At 42.8% G+C, this 19578-nt stretch overlaps 1 protein-coding gene across 1 annotated transcript in view; it reads left to right on the top strand.

Moving 5' to 3' along the window:
• Positions 1-19578, top strand: part of ntsr1 (neurotensin receptor 1 (high affinity)) — a 50139-nt gene that overhangs the window by 18416 nt on the left and 12145 nt on the right. The window contains exon 2 of the mRNA XM_029719592.1: positions 14880-15081. Within this exon, the coding sequence (XP_029575452.1) occupies positions 14880-15081 (202 nt within the window). The remainder of the gene's footprint in view (positions 1-14879; positions 15082-19578) is intronic.

Here is a 19578-nt window from a genome sequence, read left to right as displayed (position 1 = left end):
GCTTGACCCAGAAAATGCATTTATTTGAAAAAGCTTAAAAGTGGTCAAGTACTAAACAGTACATTATGAGTCAAGACGGCAGACTTTTATTGAAGTCTACACGGGACATTGTTTGTCTGAGAACGATGTAAGAGTGCTGTATTGATAACTATGATTCTAATATATCAAAAGGGTAATCATCACTTTGTTCTCAGTCAGACATAATACCTGAAATATTGCATTTATAGCAAAATTATAGTTCATATACAATTATGTTTAGATATGAGACTATTGCTTTGGGTAGGAAATAGATACGGTCAAACCGTTAGCACAGGACGATAGCCTAGCTCCTTCTGTTTCAATAGAGCTATTGCTTGAGCCAATAGACCGCTCCGTTCATGGCAGGCGAACAGGATTGTGTCCCACGTCACGGTTTACAGGAAACGTCACTGATGACTCGAGGGACCCGGACTATTTCTAATGTATTAATATACCAAGCCATGATTGACGTGTCTGAAACGTGAATCTGAATCTGAACTGATCGTTTGGTTGGTTTTGTGTTGTTGTGGCTGCCAGTGTTTCTTTATTTTGTTGTAAGACTTTATTTGATATTTTATAAACAATACAAAACAAAACATACAAGTGACCACATCATACAAACATCACTACATCACACCTGCCCAGACCCACTAGCACACACCTCTATCTCCAGCGGCCGTATTCCTGTCCACCACATGGCCTCAAACTGCACCATTTTATTTCTCTCCGTAGCTCACAAATGAATTTTTTTTTTTAGATAGTAAGGAATTTGACCTTTCCATTGCATTAACGACAGAGGACTGGTTGATTTCCAGTTAAGTATACCTTTAAGATGATTGACAGGGAAAGTATTGTCCAACCCATTGGGTATCTTACTGCTCATATGCCATGTCTTGAAATATACCGACAGACAGATTAAAAGTACATTTACATTGTAATACTTCTGACAGCCAACTTTTGAACTACACTTGTAACTTTTGGACTTCATAACATTCCCAGAAGGCATGGAATATTAAATCATTATTAGTTTTACACACAAATTCTACCGCCGTAGTGCTGTAGAATTTGGGAATTTTGTCTCTTATATAATAAATACTATATATTAATTTATACTGGATTAAGCATCGATTCTTGTAACTGTAATCTCATTAGATATTGTATGTCCCAACATTCCCTAGATCTTGTGCCAATATCAGTTATTTTTAAGTCTTGGTTCCTATAGTTTATATATTTCTTTAGGAAAAGGCCATTCAAGACGGTCGAAAGCCTTTTCGGGATCAACAGCAGATAAATCTATATCTTTTTTTTTGCGTATTGTATTAAACTGAACATGTTCTTGTATTTGTTTGTGTCTATTTTTAATAAACCCCGTGATTAATTTGTATTAAGTCTGGTAAGCTGTCCAACAGTTGTTTTATTTCTGATTCATATATATAAACGCAACATGCAACAATTTCAAAGTTTTTACTGAGTTACAGTTCATATAAGAAAATCAGTCAATTAAAATAAATAAATTAGGCCCTAATCTATGGATTTCACATGATGCAGTGATCAGTGGGCCTGGGAGGGTATACTGTAGGCCCACCCACTTGGGAGCCAGTCCCACCCACTGGGGAGCCAGGCCTAGTCAACCAGAATGAGTTTTTCCCCACAAAAGGGCTTTATTACAGACAGAAATACTCCTCAGTTTCATCAGCTGTCCAGGTGGCTGGTCTCAGACGATCCCGCAGGTGAAGAAGCCAGATGTGGAGGTAGGTCCTGGGCTGGCGTGGTTACATGTGGTCTGCGGTTGTGAGGCTGGTTGGACGTACTGCCAAACGCAAATTCTCAAAAACAACGTTGGAGGAGGCTTATGATAGAGAAATTATCTGGCAACAGCTCTGGTGGACATTCCTGCAGTCAGCATGCCAATTGCACACTCCCTCAAAACTTGTGTCATTGTGTTGTGTGACAAAATTGCACATTTTAGAGTGGCCTTTTATTGTCTCCAGCACAAGGTCTGCCTCAGAGAACAATATCGACCTATACACTGACTCGGTGAGTGTGTTTATAAAGAACTGCATTGGAGATGTTGTACCCACTGTGACTATTAAAACCTTCCCAAACCATGGCAGCATTCGTGCACAACTGAAAGTGCGAACCACCGCATTTAACCATGGAAAGAGGTCTGGGAATATGTCTGAATGTAAACAGTGTAGCTATTCCCTCCACAAGGAAATCAAATAAGCGAAATACCAGTACAGGGACAAGGTGGAGTCGCAATTCAACGGCTCAGACATGAGACGTATGTGGCAGGGTCAACAGGAAATCACGGACTACAAAAAGAAATCCAGCCACATCACGGACACCGACGTCACACTTCCAGACAAACTAAACAACTTCTTTGCCCACTTTGAGGATAATACAGTGCCACCATCGTGGCCCGCTAACAAGGACTGCGCCCCCCACCCCTTCTCCATGGCTGATGTGAGTAAAACATTTTAACGTTTTAACCCTCGCAAGGCTGCTGGCCCAGACGGCATCCCAAGCCGCATCCTCAAAGCATGCGCAGACCAGCTGGCTAGTGTGTTTACAGACATATTCAATCACTCCCTATCCCAGTCTGTTGTCCCCACATGCTTCAAGATGGCTACCATTGTTCCTGTACCCAAGAAGGCAAAGATAACTAAACTAAATGACTATCACCCCGTAGCACTCACTTCTGTCATCATGAAGTGCTTTGAGAGACTAGTCAAGGATCATATCACCTCCACCTTACCTGCCACCCTAGACCCACTTCAGTTTGTATACCGCCCCAACAGGTCCAAAGACGATGCAATCGCCAGCACACTGCACACTGCCCTATCCCATCTGGACAAAAGGAATACCTATGTAAGAATGCTGTTCATTGACTACAGCTCAGCATTCAACACCATAGTACCCTCTAAGCTCGTCATCAAGCTGGAGGCCCTGGGTCTCAACTCCGCCCTGTGCAATTGGGTCCTGGACTTTCTGACGGGCCTCCCCCAAGTGGTGAAGGTAGGAAACATCTCCACTTCGCTGACCCTCAACACTGGGGCCCCACAAGGGTGCGTGCTCAGTCCTCTCCTGTACTCCCTGTTCAGCCACGCCATGCACACCTCCAACTCAATCATCAAGTTTGCAGACGACACAACATAGTGGTCTTGATTACCAACAACAACGAGACACCCTACAGTGAAAAGGTGAAGGCACTCGGAGTGTGGTGTCAGGAAAACAACCTCTCACTCAACATCAGCAAAACAAAGGAGATGATCGTGGACTCCAGCAGAGGGAGCACCGCCCTATCCACATCGAAGGGACAGCAGTGGGTCCGGGTTAGGGGAGGGTTTGGCCAGCCAGGATGTCCTTGTCCCATCGCACTCTAGTGACTCCTCGTGGCGGGCTGGGTGCATGCACACTGCTCGTGGCGGGCCGGTTGCATGCACACTGACTTCGGTCACCAGTTGTATGGTGTTTCCTCCAACACATTGGTGCGGCTGGCTTCTGGGTTAAGCGAGCAGTGTGTCAAGAAGCAGGGCGGCTTGGCAGGGTTGTGTTTCGGAGGACACGTGGCTCTTGATCTTCGCCTCACCCGAATCCATACGGGAGTTGCAGCGACGGGACAAGACTGTAACTACCAATTGGATATCACGAAATTGCAGTGAGAAAGGGGTAAAAAGTGTTTTTTAAATAATAAGAAATATATTATAACTGGTTTTAGCATGCACTTGTTTGTGAGGGCTGTGAGATATTTACCAGGTTTATTTGCCATTAAATAATAGGCTTTATTTGAGTACGTTGTAATTTTGGGCTCTCTTCAAAAGTAAAAGATCGCATTCCTGTCACGTCCTGACCCTAGTAAGATGTAATTTTCTATAGTAGAGTAGGTCAGGGCATGACAGGGGGTGTTTGGTTGGTTTTCTTGTTTTCTATTTCTACGTTTTGTGTTCTAGGTTTTCTATTTCTGTTGTTTTTTGGGGTTGATCTCCAATTGGAGGCAGCTGGTCCTCGTTGCCTCTGATTGGAGATCATATTTAAGTAGGAGGTTTTTCCTTCCTGGGTTTTGTGGGTAGTTGTTTTCTGTTTTGTCTATGTACCTGACGGAACTGTTGGTTGTTGTTTTTGTTATTTTGTTTAAGTGTTATCATTAAAAGGAAATATGAGCACTTTACATGCTGTGCCTTGGTCCCCTTTATACGACCCACGTTACAGAACTACCCACCATGATTGGATCAAGCGGCGTGCCCAGGCAGAAATGGACACCTGGTCTCATAAGGAGTGGAAGGACAGGAGAAACTGGACTTGGGGACAGGTAATCGAGCGATATCGGAGCCTACCTGGGAAGAACGAGAGGCAGCCCCCAAAACATTTTTTGGGGGCACACGGGTAGTTTGGCTGGGCCAGGGGTGAGGCCTTGTGCTCCCTGTGCTTTTTGTGGTGAGCATGTGCCTGCCTCTCGCACTCTCTCTCCAGTGCGCCTCCATAGCACAGTACGTCCTGTGCCTGCTCCTCGCACTCTCTCTCCAGTGCGCCTCCATAGCACAGTACGTCCTGTGCCTGCTCCTCGCGCTCTCCCTCCAGTGCGCCTCCAGAATCCAGTACGTCCTGTGCCTGTTCTTCGCACTCTCCCTCAAGTGCGCATCCATAACCCAGTACAGCCGGTGCATGCTTTGAGCACTCGGTCCTCAGTGCGTCTCCCCAGTCCGGTGAGACCGGTTCCTGCTCCACGTACAAAGCCTCCAGTGATAATCGATGGTCCGACGCCTGTAGCAATGATCCATGGCACTAAGTCTCTAGTGATGATCCATGGCCCGGAGCCTGTAGTGATATTCCATGGCACGAAGCCTGAAGAGGTAATCCATGGCCCGGAACCTGAAGAAATAATCCTTGGCAAAAAGCCTGGAGGGATTATAAATGGTCCAGAGCCTGTAGGGATAAACCATGGCATGAAGCCTGTAGAGATAATCCATGGTAAGAAGCCTCCAGTGATGATCCTTGGCGCGGAGCCAGCAGCAACAGTCATTAGTCTGGAACCTATGATGACGCCTCCCAGTCCGGAGCCTCCGGCGACGCTTTTCCGTCCGGAGCCTCCGGCGACGCTCTTCCGTCCGGAGCCTCCTGCGACGCTCCCCGGTCCGGAGCCTCCGGCGACGCTCCCCGGTCCGGAGCCTCCGGCGACGCTCCCCGGTCCGGAGCCTCCGGCGGTTCGCTCCCCGGTCCGGAGCCTCCGGCGGTTCGCTCCCCGGTCCGGAGCCTCCGGCGGTTCGCTCCCCAGTCCGGAGCCTCCGGCGACGCACCCCGGCCCGGAGCCTCCTGCGGCGGTCCGCGGCCCGGAGCCTCCAACGGCGGTTCGCAGCCCGGAGTCTTCAGCGGCGGTCCGCAGCCCGGAGTCTTCAGTGGCGGTCCGCAGCCCGTAGGCGGTTTTTCCTTTTGGGTTTGTGGGTTGTTAATTTTGAGTAGTGTGTTTTCCTCTCTGCTTCACGGTTTGTTGTTTTTTGTATTTTCTAGTATTTGGTGTATTGCAACGTTTCACTATAAATAAAAAGATGTGGAACTACAACCATGCTGCGCGTTGGTCCGATCATTCTGACAGCCGTTAAAATGTTTGAACTTAAGGAGGAATTGGATCTTCTTCCTTACCTTGTAAGATTTTTTTATGGCCTTTTTCTAAGATAGTGATTTGTTTTTCTTAAATTATTATTTCTAAATCAGATTTAGCTTTTGCCGGGTATGAGATGATCTGTCACTAATGTATGCCTTAAACGCATCCCAGATTATATTGGGGGTTGGCTTTTCTCTGTCCTCCAAGCTTACATTTGTAATAAAGGTTTTTAGTTTATGTATTTAATACATTTCGGGTCCAGATGTGTTCTGTTTATTGTCCAAATTCTATTGGTATAATTAAGCTGATACTAGAGTACGATCCAATAGCACTATATCATGATTTTTTTCAATCCAGTACTTTGTTGAGCGCATTTTTGGAAATGTAGTCAATTTTTGAATAGCTTTTCTTAATTTAAGAGAAAAACGTATATTATTTTGTAATTGGGAGTAATCTCCAGGTGTCCTGTAAATTATTTGTAGAGATTAACATTTTCAGTCTCTTTGGAGGCTCCCTAAATGTGCCTGTTTTTTATTACTACGTCTGTCAATCTTTTCTAATGCATGCCTTTGGTCACCTACCAAAATAATAGTTCCTATCTGGATTCGATCTAATATAGCTTGAATTATATCTAAAGACTCCAGATTTGCCCCTGATAGGACATACAATCAAATCAATGTGTGAGGTAAAATTCAACAGTAGAAAACACCCTTCCTGGTCCATGTGCTGGGATATTGCTAAATTGTGTATTCACACTTATCAGGATGCCAACACTGCTGTTACTACAGTAGGTGACAACATAGGCCTCTACAACCCAGATTCTCTTTAAATATTAAATGTATCCTTTTTTAAAATGTAACGCTTGCAAGAAAACCACAGCTGCTGACAATCTCTTTAAGTGTTCGAGAACCATGTTTTTTTCCCACAATGGAGCCTGTGCACATTCCATGTGATGAGTTGGATTTTGTTGGTCTTTACCTGTATAGAATCAAAGTAAACCTTCTGTTCCATCTATCATTGAAGAACCAAATAAAATATTTTAGTTGACATGATCTATGAGGGCAGTGGCATTCCATAGAACAGGAGGATCATAGTATAAATGCATACTTATTGTGTACATTACATACAATGCATTCGGAAAGTATTCACACCCCTTGACTCATTTCACTACGTTACAGACTCATTCTAAAATGTATTTAAAAAAAAATCTCATCAAGCTACACACAATAACCCATAATGACAACGTGAAAACAAAAATGCCATATTTACATAAGTATTCAGACCCTTTGCTATGAGACTCGAAATTGAGCTCAGGTGCATCCTGTTTCCATTGATCCTCCTTGAGATGTTTCTACAATTTGATTGGAGTCCACCTGTGGTAAATTCAATGAATTGGACATGATTTGGAAAGGCACACACCTGTCTATATAAGGTCGCAAAGTTGACAGTGCATGTCAGAGCAAACACAAAGGAAGTGTCCGTAGAGCTCCAAGACAGGATTGTGTCGAGGCACAGATCTGGGGAAGGGTATTAAAACATTATTGCAGCATTGAAGGTCCCCAAGAACACAGTGGCCTCCATTCTTAAATAGAAAGACTTTGGAACTGCCTAGAGCTGGCCGCCCGGCCAAACTGAGCAATCGGGGGAGAAGGGCCTTGGTCAGGGAGGTCATCAAGAACCCAATTTTCATTCTGACAGAGCTACAGAATTCCTCTGTGGAGATGGGGGAAGCTTCCAGAAAGACAACCATCTCTGTAGCACTCCACCAATCAGGCCTTTATGGTAGAGTGGCCTGACGAAAGCCACTCCTCAGTAAAAGGCACATGACAGCCCACTTGGAGTTTGCTAAAAAGCACCAAAAGTACTCTTGGGCCATGAGAAACAAAATTCTCTGGTCTGATGAAACCAAGATTGAACTCCTTGGCCTGAATGCCAAGCGTCACGTCTGGAAGAAACCTGGCACCATCCATACGGTGAAGCATGGTGGTGACAGCATCATGCTGTGGGGATGTTTTTCAGTGGCAGGGACTGGGAGACTAGTCAGGATTGAGGGAAAGATGAACGGAGCCAGGTACAGAGAGATCCTTGATGAAAACCTGCTCCAGAGCGCTCAGGACCTCAGACTGTGGCAAAGATTCACCTTCCAACAGGACACCGACCCTAAACACACAGCCAAGACAATACAAGAGTGGCTTCGGGACAATTCTCTGAACCCTATCGAACATCTCTGGAGAGACCTGAAAATAGTTGTGCAGCGACACTCCCCATCCAATCTGACAGAGCTTGAGAGAATCTGCAGAGAAGAATGGGAGAAACTCACCAAATACAGGTGTGCCAAGCTTGAGGCGTCATACCCAAGACGACTTGAGGTTGTAATCGATGCCAAAGGTGCTTCAACAAAGTATTGAGTAAAGGGTCTGAATACTTATGTAAATGGGGCTCATTTCAGGAAACTAGGTGTAAGTCGCACGTCACTACTTCACAGGAGAGGCATTTGAAAGTAAAAGATTTTTTGGATCAAAATGCAATTTTTGGCAGAAATGCCTTCTTGAACATGTGAACTTTCATATGCCTTAATAACAAACGTGTATGCCATCTGTAAATACGAATAAAATTGTTAAATTGCGAGCCTAGTTGGTTTAGCCATGGAAAAAGTCAGGAACCTTCCCGCTAGCCATGATTGGCTGAAAAAAATGGATGGGCTGGACATGCCGAGAGATGAGTTCGGATTGGTCTGCCATGTAGCATGCTTCGGTCGATAACATAAGCTGGTCAGAATGTGTAGGTAATCCTTTCTAACGCAGCTTTTTTTTAACATATCATGTAGTAGAACTGCAAAAGTGTTGTTCTCCACTTTCTGGAGGACCGAGTTTTGAAATCAGTGGAATGCCCGGTGGAATTAGAGTATGATAGCTAAGGAGATTTTGCCGTTTGATTGCAATTATGCAGAGGGATCAAAAAGAGAACACACAGAAGGCTGTTATAAAACACCCGTCTCTGGATTACATCTTCAAACTAAGGGTAACCATTGCATCTGTGACAGAGCGGGAGAAGTGTCCATCCATGTATATGGGTAAGAGTGTCTAGCTAGCTACATTTTCAGATATTATATGTTTCTAATTTTGTTAGAAAGTCGCTTTCATCTCAAGTTAAAGTGTACTGTTAGCTAGCTAGCTAACATTAGCTGGCTGGCTCACTAACCAACGTTACGTGTATGATCTGTAGTAATATTACTTGATCTGTAGTAATATTACTTATCTCAAAGCCATTTGATTGCTAGCTATAGCCTAATGTTAGCTAGCTAGCTAACATTGAACCTGGTTGGTTAGCTACCTGCATATTCATGCAAGGTAGTAACATTATGAGTTTGGATTATGGTTCATTGTTTAGCTAGCTAGCTAACTACATGTCTGAATAAAAGACTCCACATTTTTATTTAATCTTTATTTAACTAGGAAAGTCAGTTAAGAACCAATTCTTATTTACAATGAAGGCATACACCGGCCAAACCCGGACTACGCTGGGCCAATTGTGCGCTGTCCTATGGGACTCCCAATCACAGCCAGTTGTGATACAGCCTGAAATCGAACCAGGTTGTCTGTAGATGCAGTACCTTAGACTGCTGTGCCACTCGGGAGCCCCCAAACATTGATTTTATTTGATATAGTGTGTGTTTACCAGAGACGGTAATGTGAAGAACAACATGACCTGCACCAAAGTCAAATTAGGATATAACGTTAGGCCAATGAGACAGTGTCCGAGTTGTAAAATTCTCCGGTAGATTGCCCTGCTTTTATTTCGTCACACTCAAAACCGTAAGCTATTTTCTGTAATTGGCTCGCCATTCACTTGTAAATAAGGATCTTGTTTTGAGTTTATTTCCTGTAATAATGAGTAGAAATGAGCTAAAGTAAAAACGCTATATGTCAGCTATATGATATGGTCATTATTTATAATGTAACATTAGCTAGCTACCTAGCGAACAAGCTAGAAATGAACCAAAACAATGTTTCGAAAGTTGCTTTTAGTTGCCTGGTTTTCTAGAGTGACACATACTGAATTCGTTTTTAAACGGGTGGGTTTATTGGTGTTACAATATACCAGTTAAGCTATTTTGGACCACCAGGCTGTTGATGTCATGTAGCTTGTAGTTTTTGTATTTACACTTTTTCATAACGACAAGTTTGAAATCAGAAAACAATAGAATGTTTATGATGTTACTGCTACAACTGTCGATAGACGTAGTATAAACCAACCTTTGGTCTTGAAATCTTTGGTTGTGAATCCTTAAAGAGATTGGAGGGTGTGAACGATGCTGAATGGGTGTGGACAAAGAAGAGCTATCCAGTAGGTTTACCAAAACCATTCAAGGGCCATTTTCTCAAAAGTGGGGTTACAAGTTTATCTATTTTCAAAGCAGAATTACTTTCCCATTTTTTCTCAACATTAGTGTATAATATACCATTTTCTAGCTCTGAGTCCCTACTTTTATCCAATGTAAAGAACACAATTTCAAATGTTGCTACTTTAATCTGAATTGAGCTGGTCGGTCACGTGATATCAGGTTGTTTTTTTTCAATAAATTTGCAAACATTTCTAAAAACCTTTTTTTGCTTTGTCATTATGGGGTATTGTGTGTAGCTTGATGAGGGGGAAAACAACACTTTTAATCCATTTTAGAATGAGGCAGTTACATAACAAAATGTGGAAAAAGTGAAGGGGTCTAAATGTATTTTTATTTAACCTTTCTATAACTAGGCAAGTCAATTAAGAACAAATTAATATTTACAATGACGGCCTACCCCAGCCAAACCCGGGACGACGCTGGGCCTATTGTGCGCCGCCCTATGGGACTCCCAATCATGGCCGAATGTGACGCAGCCTGGATTCGAACCAGGTACTGCAGTGACGCCTCCTGCACTGAGATGCAGTGTCTTACGAATGGCGCAGTAAATACTTTCCGATGCACTGTAAATTTGATTTTTCTGTATTTAATCTTCAATCAATTTGCAAACATTTCTAAAAACATGTTTTCCCTTTGTCATTATGTGTTATTGTGTGTAGATGGGTGAGCTGTTTTATTTATTTAATCAATTTGGAATTCAGGCTGTAACACAAACTGTACAATAAGTCAAGGGGTATGAATACTTTCTGAAGGCACTGTAAGAGCGAGGAGTGTAATTCGACCAGATAAAATTTTCTCTGGGCCTGCTCTACCTAGCATTTTTCATTTCCTTTATAACTATTATTTTAATTGGCCTATTCGGCTGTAACCTTTTAGCCTACCCCACATCTAGTTTATATTCTACTTTCTAACATTAAGATATGTCGTTTCTATTTTAAAGGAATTCAAATCTATTAACAAATGTTTTAGGTAGGAAAGACAGGCTAATGTAAAATGTATTAGAATTTCTCTTGGAATAGAAGCACCATAATATAAATTAAATCCTGTCTCGGTGCTCTGCGGACAATTCCTTCGACCTCATGGCTTGGTTTTTGCTCTGACATGCACTGTCAACTGTGGGACCTTATATAGACAGGTGTGTGCCTTTCCAAATCATGTCTAATCAATTGAATTTACCCCAGGTGGACTCCAATCAAGTTGTTGAAACAACTCATGTATGATCAATGGAAACAGGACGCACCTGAGCTCAATTTCGAGTCTCATAGCAAAGGGTCTGAATACTTATCTAAATAATGTATTTCTGTTTTGTTTTTTTGAATAAATGTGCAAAATAAAAAAATACAACCCTTTTCGCTTTTTCATTATGGGGAATTGTGTGTACATTAATGCAGGGATAAAAACAATTTAATCAATTTTAGGATCAGGCTTTAATGTAACAAAATGTGGCAAAAGCCAAGGTGTCTGAATACATTCCGAATGTTTGGGCATGTGGACTCAGCAGACCAAAAAAATTAAAACAAGCATGGCACGTCTTTGTACTTGAGCGGCTGTGCCTTTTTAGGGCTTCTTAGCTCAAACTCCTCTCCTAATGTGCATTATGTCATTATACATACATTGAAGAAAGACTGACAGTTAAGTACTGTGGTCAGTTTGTTTTACCTTAAAAATTAAAGTATAGTGGCTGTTGGGGTCTAATTTGGGAGTGATGGTCCACCGAGAGACTGAAATGGGATCAGTGGAGGCACCACACATGCCTAAGAGAAGTGCCTGATGCCCTCCCAGTCACCCCCTCCCAATCCCCTGGCTAAAGCCCCTCTCCATTCTCACCAATTACCACCATTGAATCTTTGTTATTATGACAAGCAAGGTATAATAATGATTAAACATCCTTTCTTATCTGTCCAGAACTCTTATTCATTTTACAATGAGTTTGCAAGCCACACAAAAAAAGCATTGCAGTATATAATTAAGTCCTTCCTTCTCACTCTTTCTCTCTCTATCCCAAACCAAATCCATCCCTCTCTACCACCCCTCCCAGTTCTCCCCCCTTTACCCCACCCAAGCTTATTCCAACCTCACATTCTTTACTCACCCTTTTTGCCAAACAAGCCAAGCTTGTTCCACTCTCCCACCCTTGCGCCCCCAAGCCAAGTTAATCACCACCTCCCATATATGTCCTCTCTTACCCACCCAGGGCAAGTTAATCACCACCTCCCATACATGTCCTCTCTTACCCACCCAGGGCAAGTTAATCACCACCTCCCATACATGTCCTCTCTTACCCACCCAGGGCAAGTTAATCACTACCTCCCATACATGTCCTCTCTTACCCACCCAGGGCAAGTTAATCACCACCTCCCATATATGTCCTCTCTTACCCACCCAGGGGAAAGAATATTGTCTGAACTTACAATAAACTGGTCTTGGGCGTCACTGTATGTAGCCTAGTATGCTTATCACTTTTTCAGCTTCTTCCTTTCGTTAGGGCATTGGGCTCTCAACTGGAAAGGTTTCCTGCAACCTGTTCAGGGCTTCATTGGCGCTTGTGAACTCCATCCTTTGTGTTCCCTTCCATACCCACAGCACTGCCGGGAATCGGAATTGAGTCTCGATTCCTTTTTCCTCCAGTGACTGTTTGAAAGGAAGGAATTGCTTACGTTTTTCACTCAGTTTAGCAGACAGATCCTGGATGAATCAAATGGACTGGCCATAGATTTTAATCTCCTTTCCCCCGTGTCTTCAGAATATTGACTTTGGTCGCATGGTTGCACAGTTTATAGATTACCATGCAAGGGTATTTAACGGCCTTCTGTTTCATGCCGTTCTGATGGCATCGCTCCAGATCCTCCGGTGATACATCCACGCCAAGCTCCTCCGATAGTTTGTGTTCCTTTTGGGTACTTTTGGTTTTGGGTTGCTTTGGGTACTTTTGGTTTTGGGTTGCTTTGGGTACTTTTGGTTTTGGGTTGTTTTGGATACCTGTTTGGGGTCTTTTGGGTTATTTTGGCTACTTTTGGGTTGTTCTGCGTATCTGTTTTGGGTACCTGTTTTGGGTTGTTTGGGGTGATTTAGTAGGACCCCTATCTCCCCCCATGAGCACAACAAAGTGCATGACAAAAATAATTATTCAAAGATTTAGCTTGGTCACACATTACAGCACCAGCTTTGCAAAAGCACTTGCCCAAATTATTATTTTGACAGCATACCATGGCATTATCCATTTTCTCCCCTTTCAAGCCTAATCAGCATGTAGTCTAGGCAAGCTGAGAGCCGCTCAAATTATGCAATTTGTTAAATAAGACGATTAACATCTTTCATCCTGTCACGGCTGTCAAAAGGAGCAGACCAAAGTGCAGCATGGTTGTAGTTCCACATTTTATTAAATCCGTGAAACACAAATAACTGAATATGACAAAACAAACCGTGACGCAGAAAGAAACAAACACTACTCAAAATATAATAACCCACCAAAACAGGAAGAAAAACCCCTACTTAAATATGATCTCAAATTGGAGATCAACCCAAAAAACAACATAGAAATAGAAAAACTAGAACTAAAACAGAAATACGCACCGGAGACCAGGAACGCTGAGCAGGCATACTCCTTCCTGGCTGAATGCCAACTCTAGCACGGCACCTGTGAGGAGCTTGCACTGAGCGCACCGGGCTGTAGCTGCGCATTGGCGACACAGTGCGTATCTCAGCATAACATGGTGCTTGCTCAATCACTCGCCCCCCACAGTAAGCACGGGGAGTTGGCTCAGGTCTCCATCCTGACTCTTTTGGGGGGGCTGCCTCTTGTGCTTGCCTTGTTGCCAGGCTAGTTCCTCATCTCGTCGCCGCTCTGCTCTCGCTGCCTCCACCTGTTCCCATGGGAGGCGATCCCATCCAGCCTGGATCTCCTCCCATGTCCAGGATCCCTTGTCGTCCAGAACTTCCTCCCAGATCCATTCATTTCCACGCTGCTTGGTCCTTTTGTGGTGGGTTATTCTGTCACGGCTGTCGAAAGGAGCGGACCAAAGTGCAGCGTGGTTGTAGTTCCACATTTTATTAAATCCGTGAAACTTTGCAATACACAAATAACTGAATATGACAAAACAACAAACCGTGACGCAGAGAGAAACAAACACTACTCAAAATATAATAACCCACCAAACCCAGGAAGAAAAACCCCTACTTAAATATGATCTCCAACTAGAGACAACGAGGACCAGCTGCCTCAAATTGGAGATCAACCCAAAAAACAACCTAGAAATAGAAAAAATAGAACTAAAACATAGAAATACAAAACATAGAAAAACACAAAACACGCCCTGACCTACTCTACCATAGAAAATAACCTCTTACTATGGTCAGGACGTGACACATCCAAAATTATCGTTGCGCTTGAAAAAACAATGGGAGCGGTGCAAGGCGGGGACTGTGGAGGAACAGCAGGTAGGGCGGGGTGGGGATAAGGGTTCCCAGATTACTAATGATGAAATGCATCCATTCCAATGGAATGCATATTGTTTAAGCGCTACTGCTGATATTAAAAGGACAGCAGCTAATAAGAGGGGGAGAATGGCTGAAACCTCTGGTCTGTCTGGTGTAGCATTCAGATAACATATAACTAATTATATCCAGACACAGGTAAGGGCCATCTTCCACATTGTCATCTCCTCTACTGTCTACTCTCTTTCTTTCAGACCAACTTTTAAACAGACTTAAAAGGAATCAATATGTCTATTGATCGTTGATGATTGCATTTCCATAACTGTTTGAGGCAAATACTATATTGGCTCACTGGCAGAATTCCAGAAAGTACACAGTCTTACTAACTTTATCTCGCTGCCCCTCCCTTTCTCTGGACAGGTGAATGTGTTCCTGTCCTTTGTGGTTCCCATGGTAGCCATATCTGCTCTGAACGGGGTCATCGCCAGTCAGCTGCTGCGTATGTTCAGAGAGACGAAGCAGGACACCCGCATCTGCATCATTGAAGGCAACCCTACCATGCTGAGTATCGCTGTGGAGCCAAACCGCACACAGTCGCTGCGTCATGGAGTCATGGTTCTTCGTGAGTATACAATGCTCACTTGCGTACACATACAAGCACGCACACACACACACAGCTATGAAGAGTTAAACACAAGACTATTCCTTTTAACTGGCAGAAATGCTTAAACAGGTATGTGCAGTTGAAGTCGGAAGTTTACATACAGTTAGGTTGGAGTTATTAAAACTTGTTTTTCAACTACTCCACAAGTGTCTTGTTAACGAACTATAGTTATGGCAAGTCGGTTAGGACATCTACTTTGTGCATGACAAGTCATTTTTCCAATAATTGTTTACAGACAGATTTCACTTATAATTCACTGTATCACAATTCCAGTGGGTCAGAAGATTACATACACTAAGTTGACTGTGCCTTTATACAGCTTGGAAAATTCCAGAAAATTATGTCATGGCTTTAGAAGCTTCTGATAGGCTAATTGACATCATTTGAGTCAATTGGAGATGTACCTGTGGATGTATTTCAAGGCCTACCTTCAAAATCAGTGCCTCTTTGCTTGACATCATGGGAAAATCAAAAGAAATCAGCCAAGACCTCAGAAATAAAATTGTAGGCCTCCACAAGTCTGGTTCATCCTTGGGAGCAATTTATAAACATCTGAAGGTACCACGTTGATCTATACAAACAATCGTACACAAGTATAAACACCATGGAACCACGCAGCCGTTATACCGCTCAGGAAGGAGAAACGTTCTGTCTCCTAGAGATGAACGTACTTTGGTGCGAAAAGTGCAAATCAATCCTAGAACAATAGCTAAGGACCTTGTGAAGATGCTGGAGGAAACAGGTACAAAATTATCTATATTCACAGTAAAACAAATCCTATATCGACATAACCTGATAGGCCTCTCAGCAAGGAAGAAGCCACTGCTCCAAAAACACCATAAAAAAAGGCAGGCTACAGATTGCTTCTGCACATGAGGACAAAGATCATACTTTTTGGAGAAATGCCCTCTGGTCTGATGAAACAAAAATAGAACTGTTTGGCCATCGTTGTGCTTGGTGGAAAAAGGGGGAGGCTTGCAAGTAGAAGAACACCATCCCGACCGTGAAGCACAGGGGTTGCAGCATCATGTTGTGGGGGTGCTTTGCTGCAGGGGGGACTGGTGCACCTCACATAATAGATGGCGTCATGAGGAGTGAAAATGATGTGGATATATTGAAGCAACATCTAAAGACATCAGTCAGGAAGTGAAAGCTTGGTCACAAATGGGTCTTCCAAAATGGACAATGACCCCAAGCATACTTCAAAAGTTGTGGCAAAATGGCTTAAGGACAACAAAGTCAAGGTATTGGAGTGGCGATCACAAAGCCCTGACCTCAATCCTATAGAAAATTTGTGGGCAGAACTGAAAAAGCGTGTGCGAGCAAGGAGGCCTACAAACCTGACTCAGTTACACCAGCTCTGTCAGGAGGAATGGGCCAAAATTCACCCAACTTATTGTGGGAAGCTTGTGGAAGGCTACCCAAAACCTTTGACCCAAGTTAAACAATTTAAAGGCAATGCTACCAAATACTAATTGAGTGTATGTAAACCTCTGACCCACTGGGAATGTGATGAAAGAAATTAAAGCTGAAATAAATCACTCTCTCTACTATTATGCTGACATTTCACATTCTTAAAATAAAGTGGTGATCCTAACTGAACTAAGACAGGGATTTTTTACTAGGATTAAATGTCAGGAATTGTGAAAAACTGAGTTTAAATGTATTTGGCTCAGGTATATGTAAACTTCCGACTTCAACTGTATGTATGTTTGTAAGAACTACTACATACCGAAGAACAGTCATTAGACATTAGGCAATTAGGTCTCAACTTTTGTGAGACCCCATCTCCAAGCCAATAGATAACATATTGGTAACTATTGAGATTAAGGTTGTGTATGTCCTGATAAAATTATAAGTAGCCTTGCACAAGCAATAACAGCTCATTGGAACAGTAGTATGTCCTATTTCTGCAGTGTGAGGCAGCTTGATGTACAAGTACAACCCCTGGACAGGACGCTAGTCTTTCGCAGGGCCTTACCCCCTACCTATCTACATTGTAGAATAATAGTGAAGACATCAAAAGTATAAAATAACACATGGAATCATGCAATAACAAAAAAGTGTTAAACAAATCAAAATATATGTTATAATTAAGATTCTTCAAAGTAGCCACCCTTTGCCTTGATGACAGCTTTGCAGACGCTTGGCATTCTCTCAACCATCTTCATGAGGAATGCTTTTCCAACAGTCTTGAAGGAGTTCCCACATATGCCGAGCACTTGTTGGTTGCTTTTCTTTCACTCTGCGGTCCAACTCATCCCAAACCGTCTCAATTGGGTTGAGGTTGCGTGACTGTGGAGGCCAGATCATCTTCCTTTATTATTTTCCCCTAGCCCTCCACTAATTGGAGTAAACTAACAACAACACGTAGGCTTCTACTTCCAGCTTATACTGTACATACTATGTACATTTTACGAACACAATGTATTTTACAATAGTTCTCTTTTGTTTGTTTTTAATTCCGTCCTTCAGCTACGTACAGTGCCTTGCAAAAGTATTCATCCCCTTTGCTGTTTTTCCTATTTTGTTACATTACAACCTGTATTTTAAATAGATTTTTATTTGGATTTCATATAATGAACATACACAAAATAGTCCAAATTTGTGAAGTGAAAAAAAAAAAACGTATTTCAATTTTTTTATTTTTTATTAAAAATGTAAAAACGGAAAAGTGGTGCATGCATATGTACAGTGAGGGAAAAAAGTATTTGATCCCCACTGACAAAGAAATGATCAGTCTATAATTTATTTTAATGGTAGGTTTATTTGAACAGTGAGAGACAGAATAACAACAAAAAAACGCATGTCAAAAATGTTATAAATTGATTTGCATTTTAATGAGGGAAATAAGTATTTGACCCCTCTGCAAAACATGACTTAGTACTTGGTGGCAAAACCCTTGTTGGCAATCACAGAGGTCAGACGTTTCTTGTAGTTGGCAACCAGATTTGCACACATCTCAGGAGGGATTTTGTCCCACTCCTCTTTGCAGATCTTCTCCAAGTCATTAAGGTTTCGGAGGCTGACGTTTGGCAACTCGAACCTTCAGCTCCCTCCACAGATTTTCAATGGGATTAAGGTCTGGAGACTGGCTAGGCCACTCCAGGACCTTAATGTGCTTCTTCTTGAGCAACTCCTTTGTTGCCTTGGCCGTGTGTTTTGAGTCATTGTCATGCTGGAATACCCATCAAGAACCATTTTCAATGCCCTGGCTGGGGGAAGGAGGTTCTCACCCAAGATTTGACGGTACATGGCCCCGTCCATCGTCCCTTTGATGCGGTGAAGTTGTCCTGTCCCCTTAGCAGAAAAACACCCCCAAAGCATAGTGTTTCCACCTCCATGTTTGATGGTGGGGATGGTGTTCTTTGGGTCATAGGCAGCATTCCTCCTCCTCCAAACATGGCGAGTTGAGTTGATGCCAAAGAGCTCCATTTTGGTCTCATCTGATCACAACACTTTCACCCAGTTGTCCTCTGAATCATTCAGATGTTCATTGGCAAACTTCAGACGGGCATGTATATGTGCTTTCTTGAGCAGGGGGACCTTGCGGGCGCTGCAGGATTTCAGTCCTTCATGGCGAAGTGTGTTACCAATTGTTTTCTTGGTGACTATGGTCCCAGCTGCCTTGAGATCATTGACAAGATCCTCCCATGTAGTTCTGGGCTGATTCCTCACCATTCTCATGATCATTGCAACTCCACGAGGTGAGATCTTGCATGGAGCCCCAGGCCGAGGGAGATTGACAGTTCTTTTGTGTTTCTTCCATTTGCGAATAATCGCACCAACTGTTGTCACCTTCTCACCAAGCTGCTTGGCGATGGTCTTGTAGCCCATTCCAGCCTTGTGTAGGTCTACAATCTTGTCCCTGACATCCTTGGAGAGCTCTTTGGTCTTGGCCATGGTGGAGAGTTTGGAATCTGATTGATTGATTACTTCTGTGGACAGGTGTCTTTTATACAGGTAACAAGCTGAGATTAGGAGCACTCCCTTTAAGAGTGTGCTCCTAATCTCAGCTCGTTACCTGTATAAAAGTCACCTGGGAGCCATAAATCTTTCTGATTGAGAGGGGGTCAAATACTTATTTCCCTCATTAAAATGCAAATCAATTTAACATTTTTGACATGCGTTTTTCTGGATTTTTTTGTTGTTATTCTGTCTCTCACTGTTCAAATAAACCTACCATTAAAATTAGACTGATCATTTCTTTGTCAGTGGGCAAACGTACTAAATCAGCAGGGGATCAAATACTTTATTCCCCTCACTGTATTCACCCCCTTTGCTATGAATACCCTAAATAAGATCTGGTGCAACCAATTACCTTCAGAAGACACATAATTAGTTAAATAAAGTCCACCTGCGTGCAATCTAAGTGTCACATGATCTGTCACATGATCTCAGTATATATACACCTGTTCTTAAAGACCCCAGTGTCTGCAACACCACTAAGCAAGA

The sequence above is a fragment of the Salmo trutta genome, chromosome 28, assembly GCF_901001165.1.
Source record: "Salmo trutta chromosome 28, fSalTru1.1, whole genome shotgun sequence".
Lineage (NCBI taxonomy): Eukaryota > Metazoa > Chordata > Actinopteri > Salmoniformes > Salmonidae > Salmo > Salmo trutta.
This window is presented reverse-complemented; position numbering and strand designations above follow the sequence as displayed.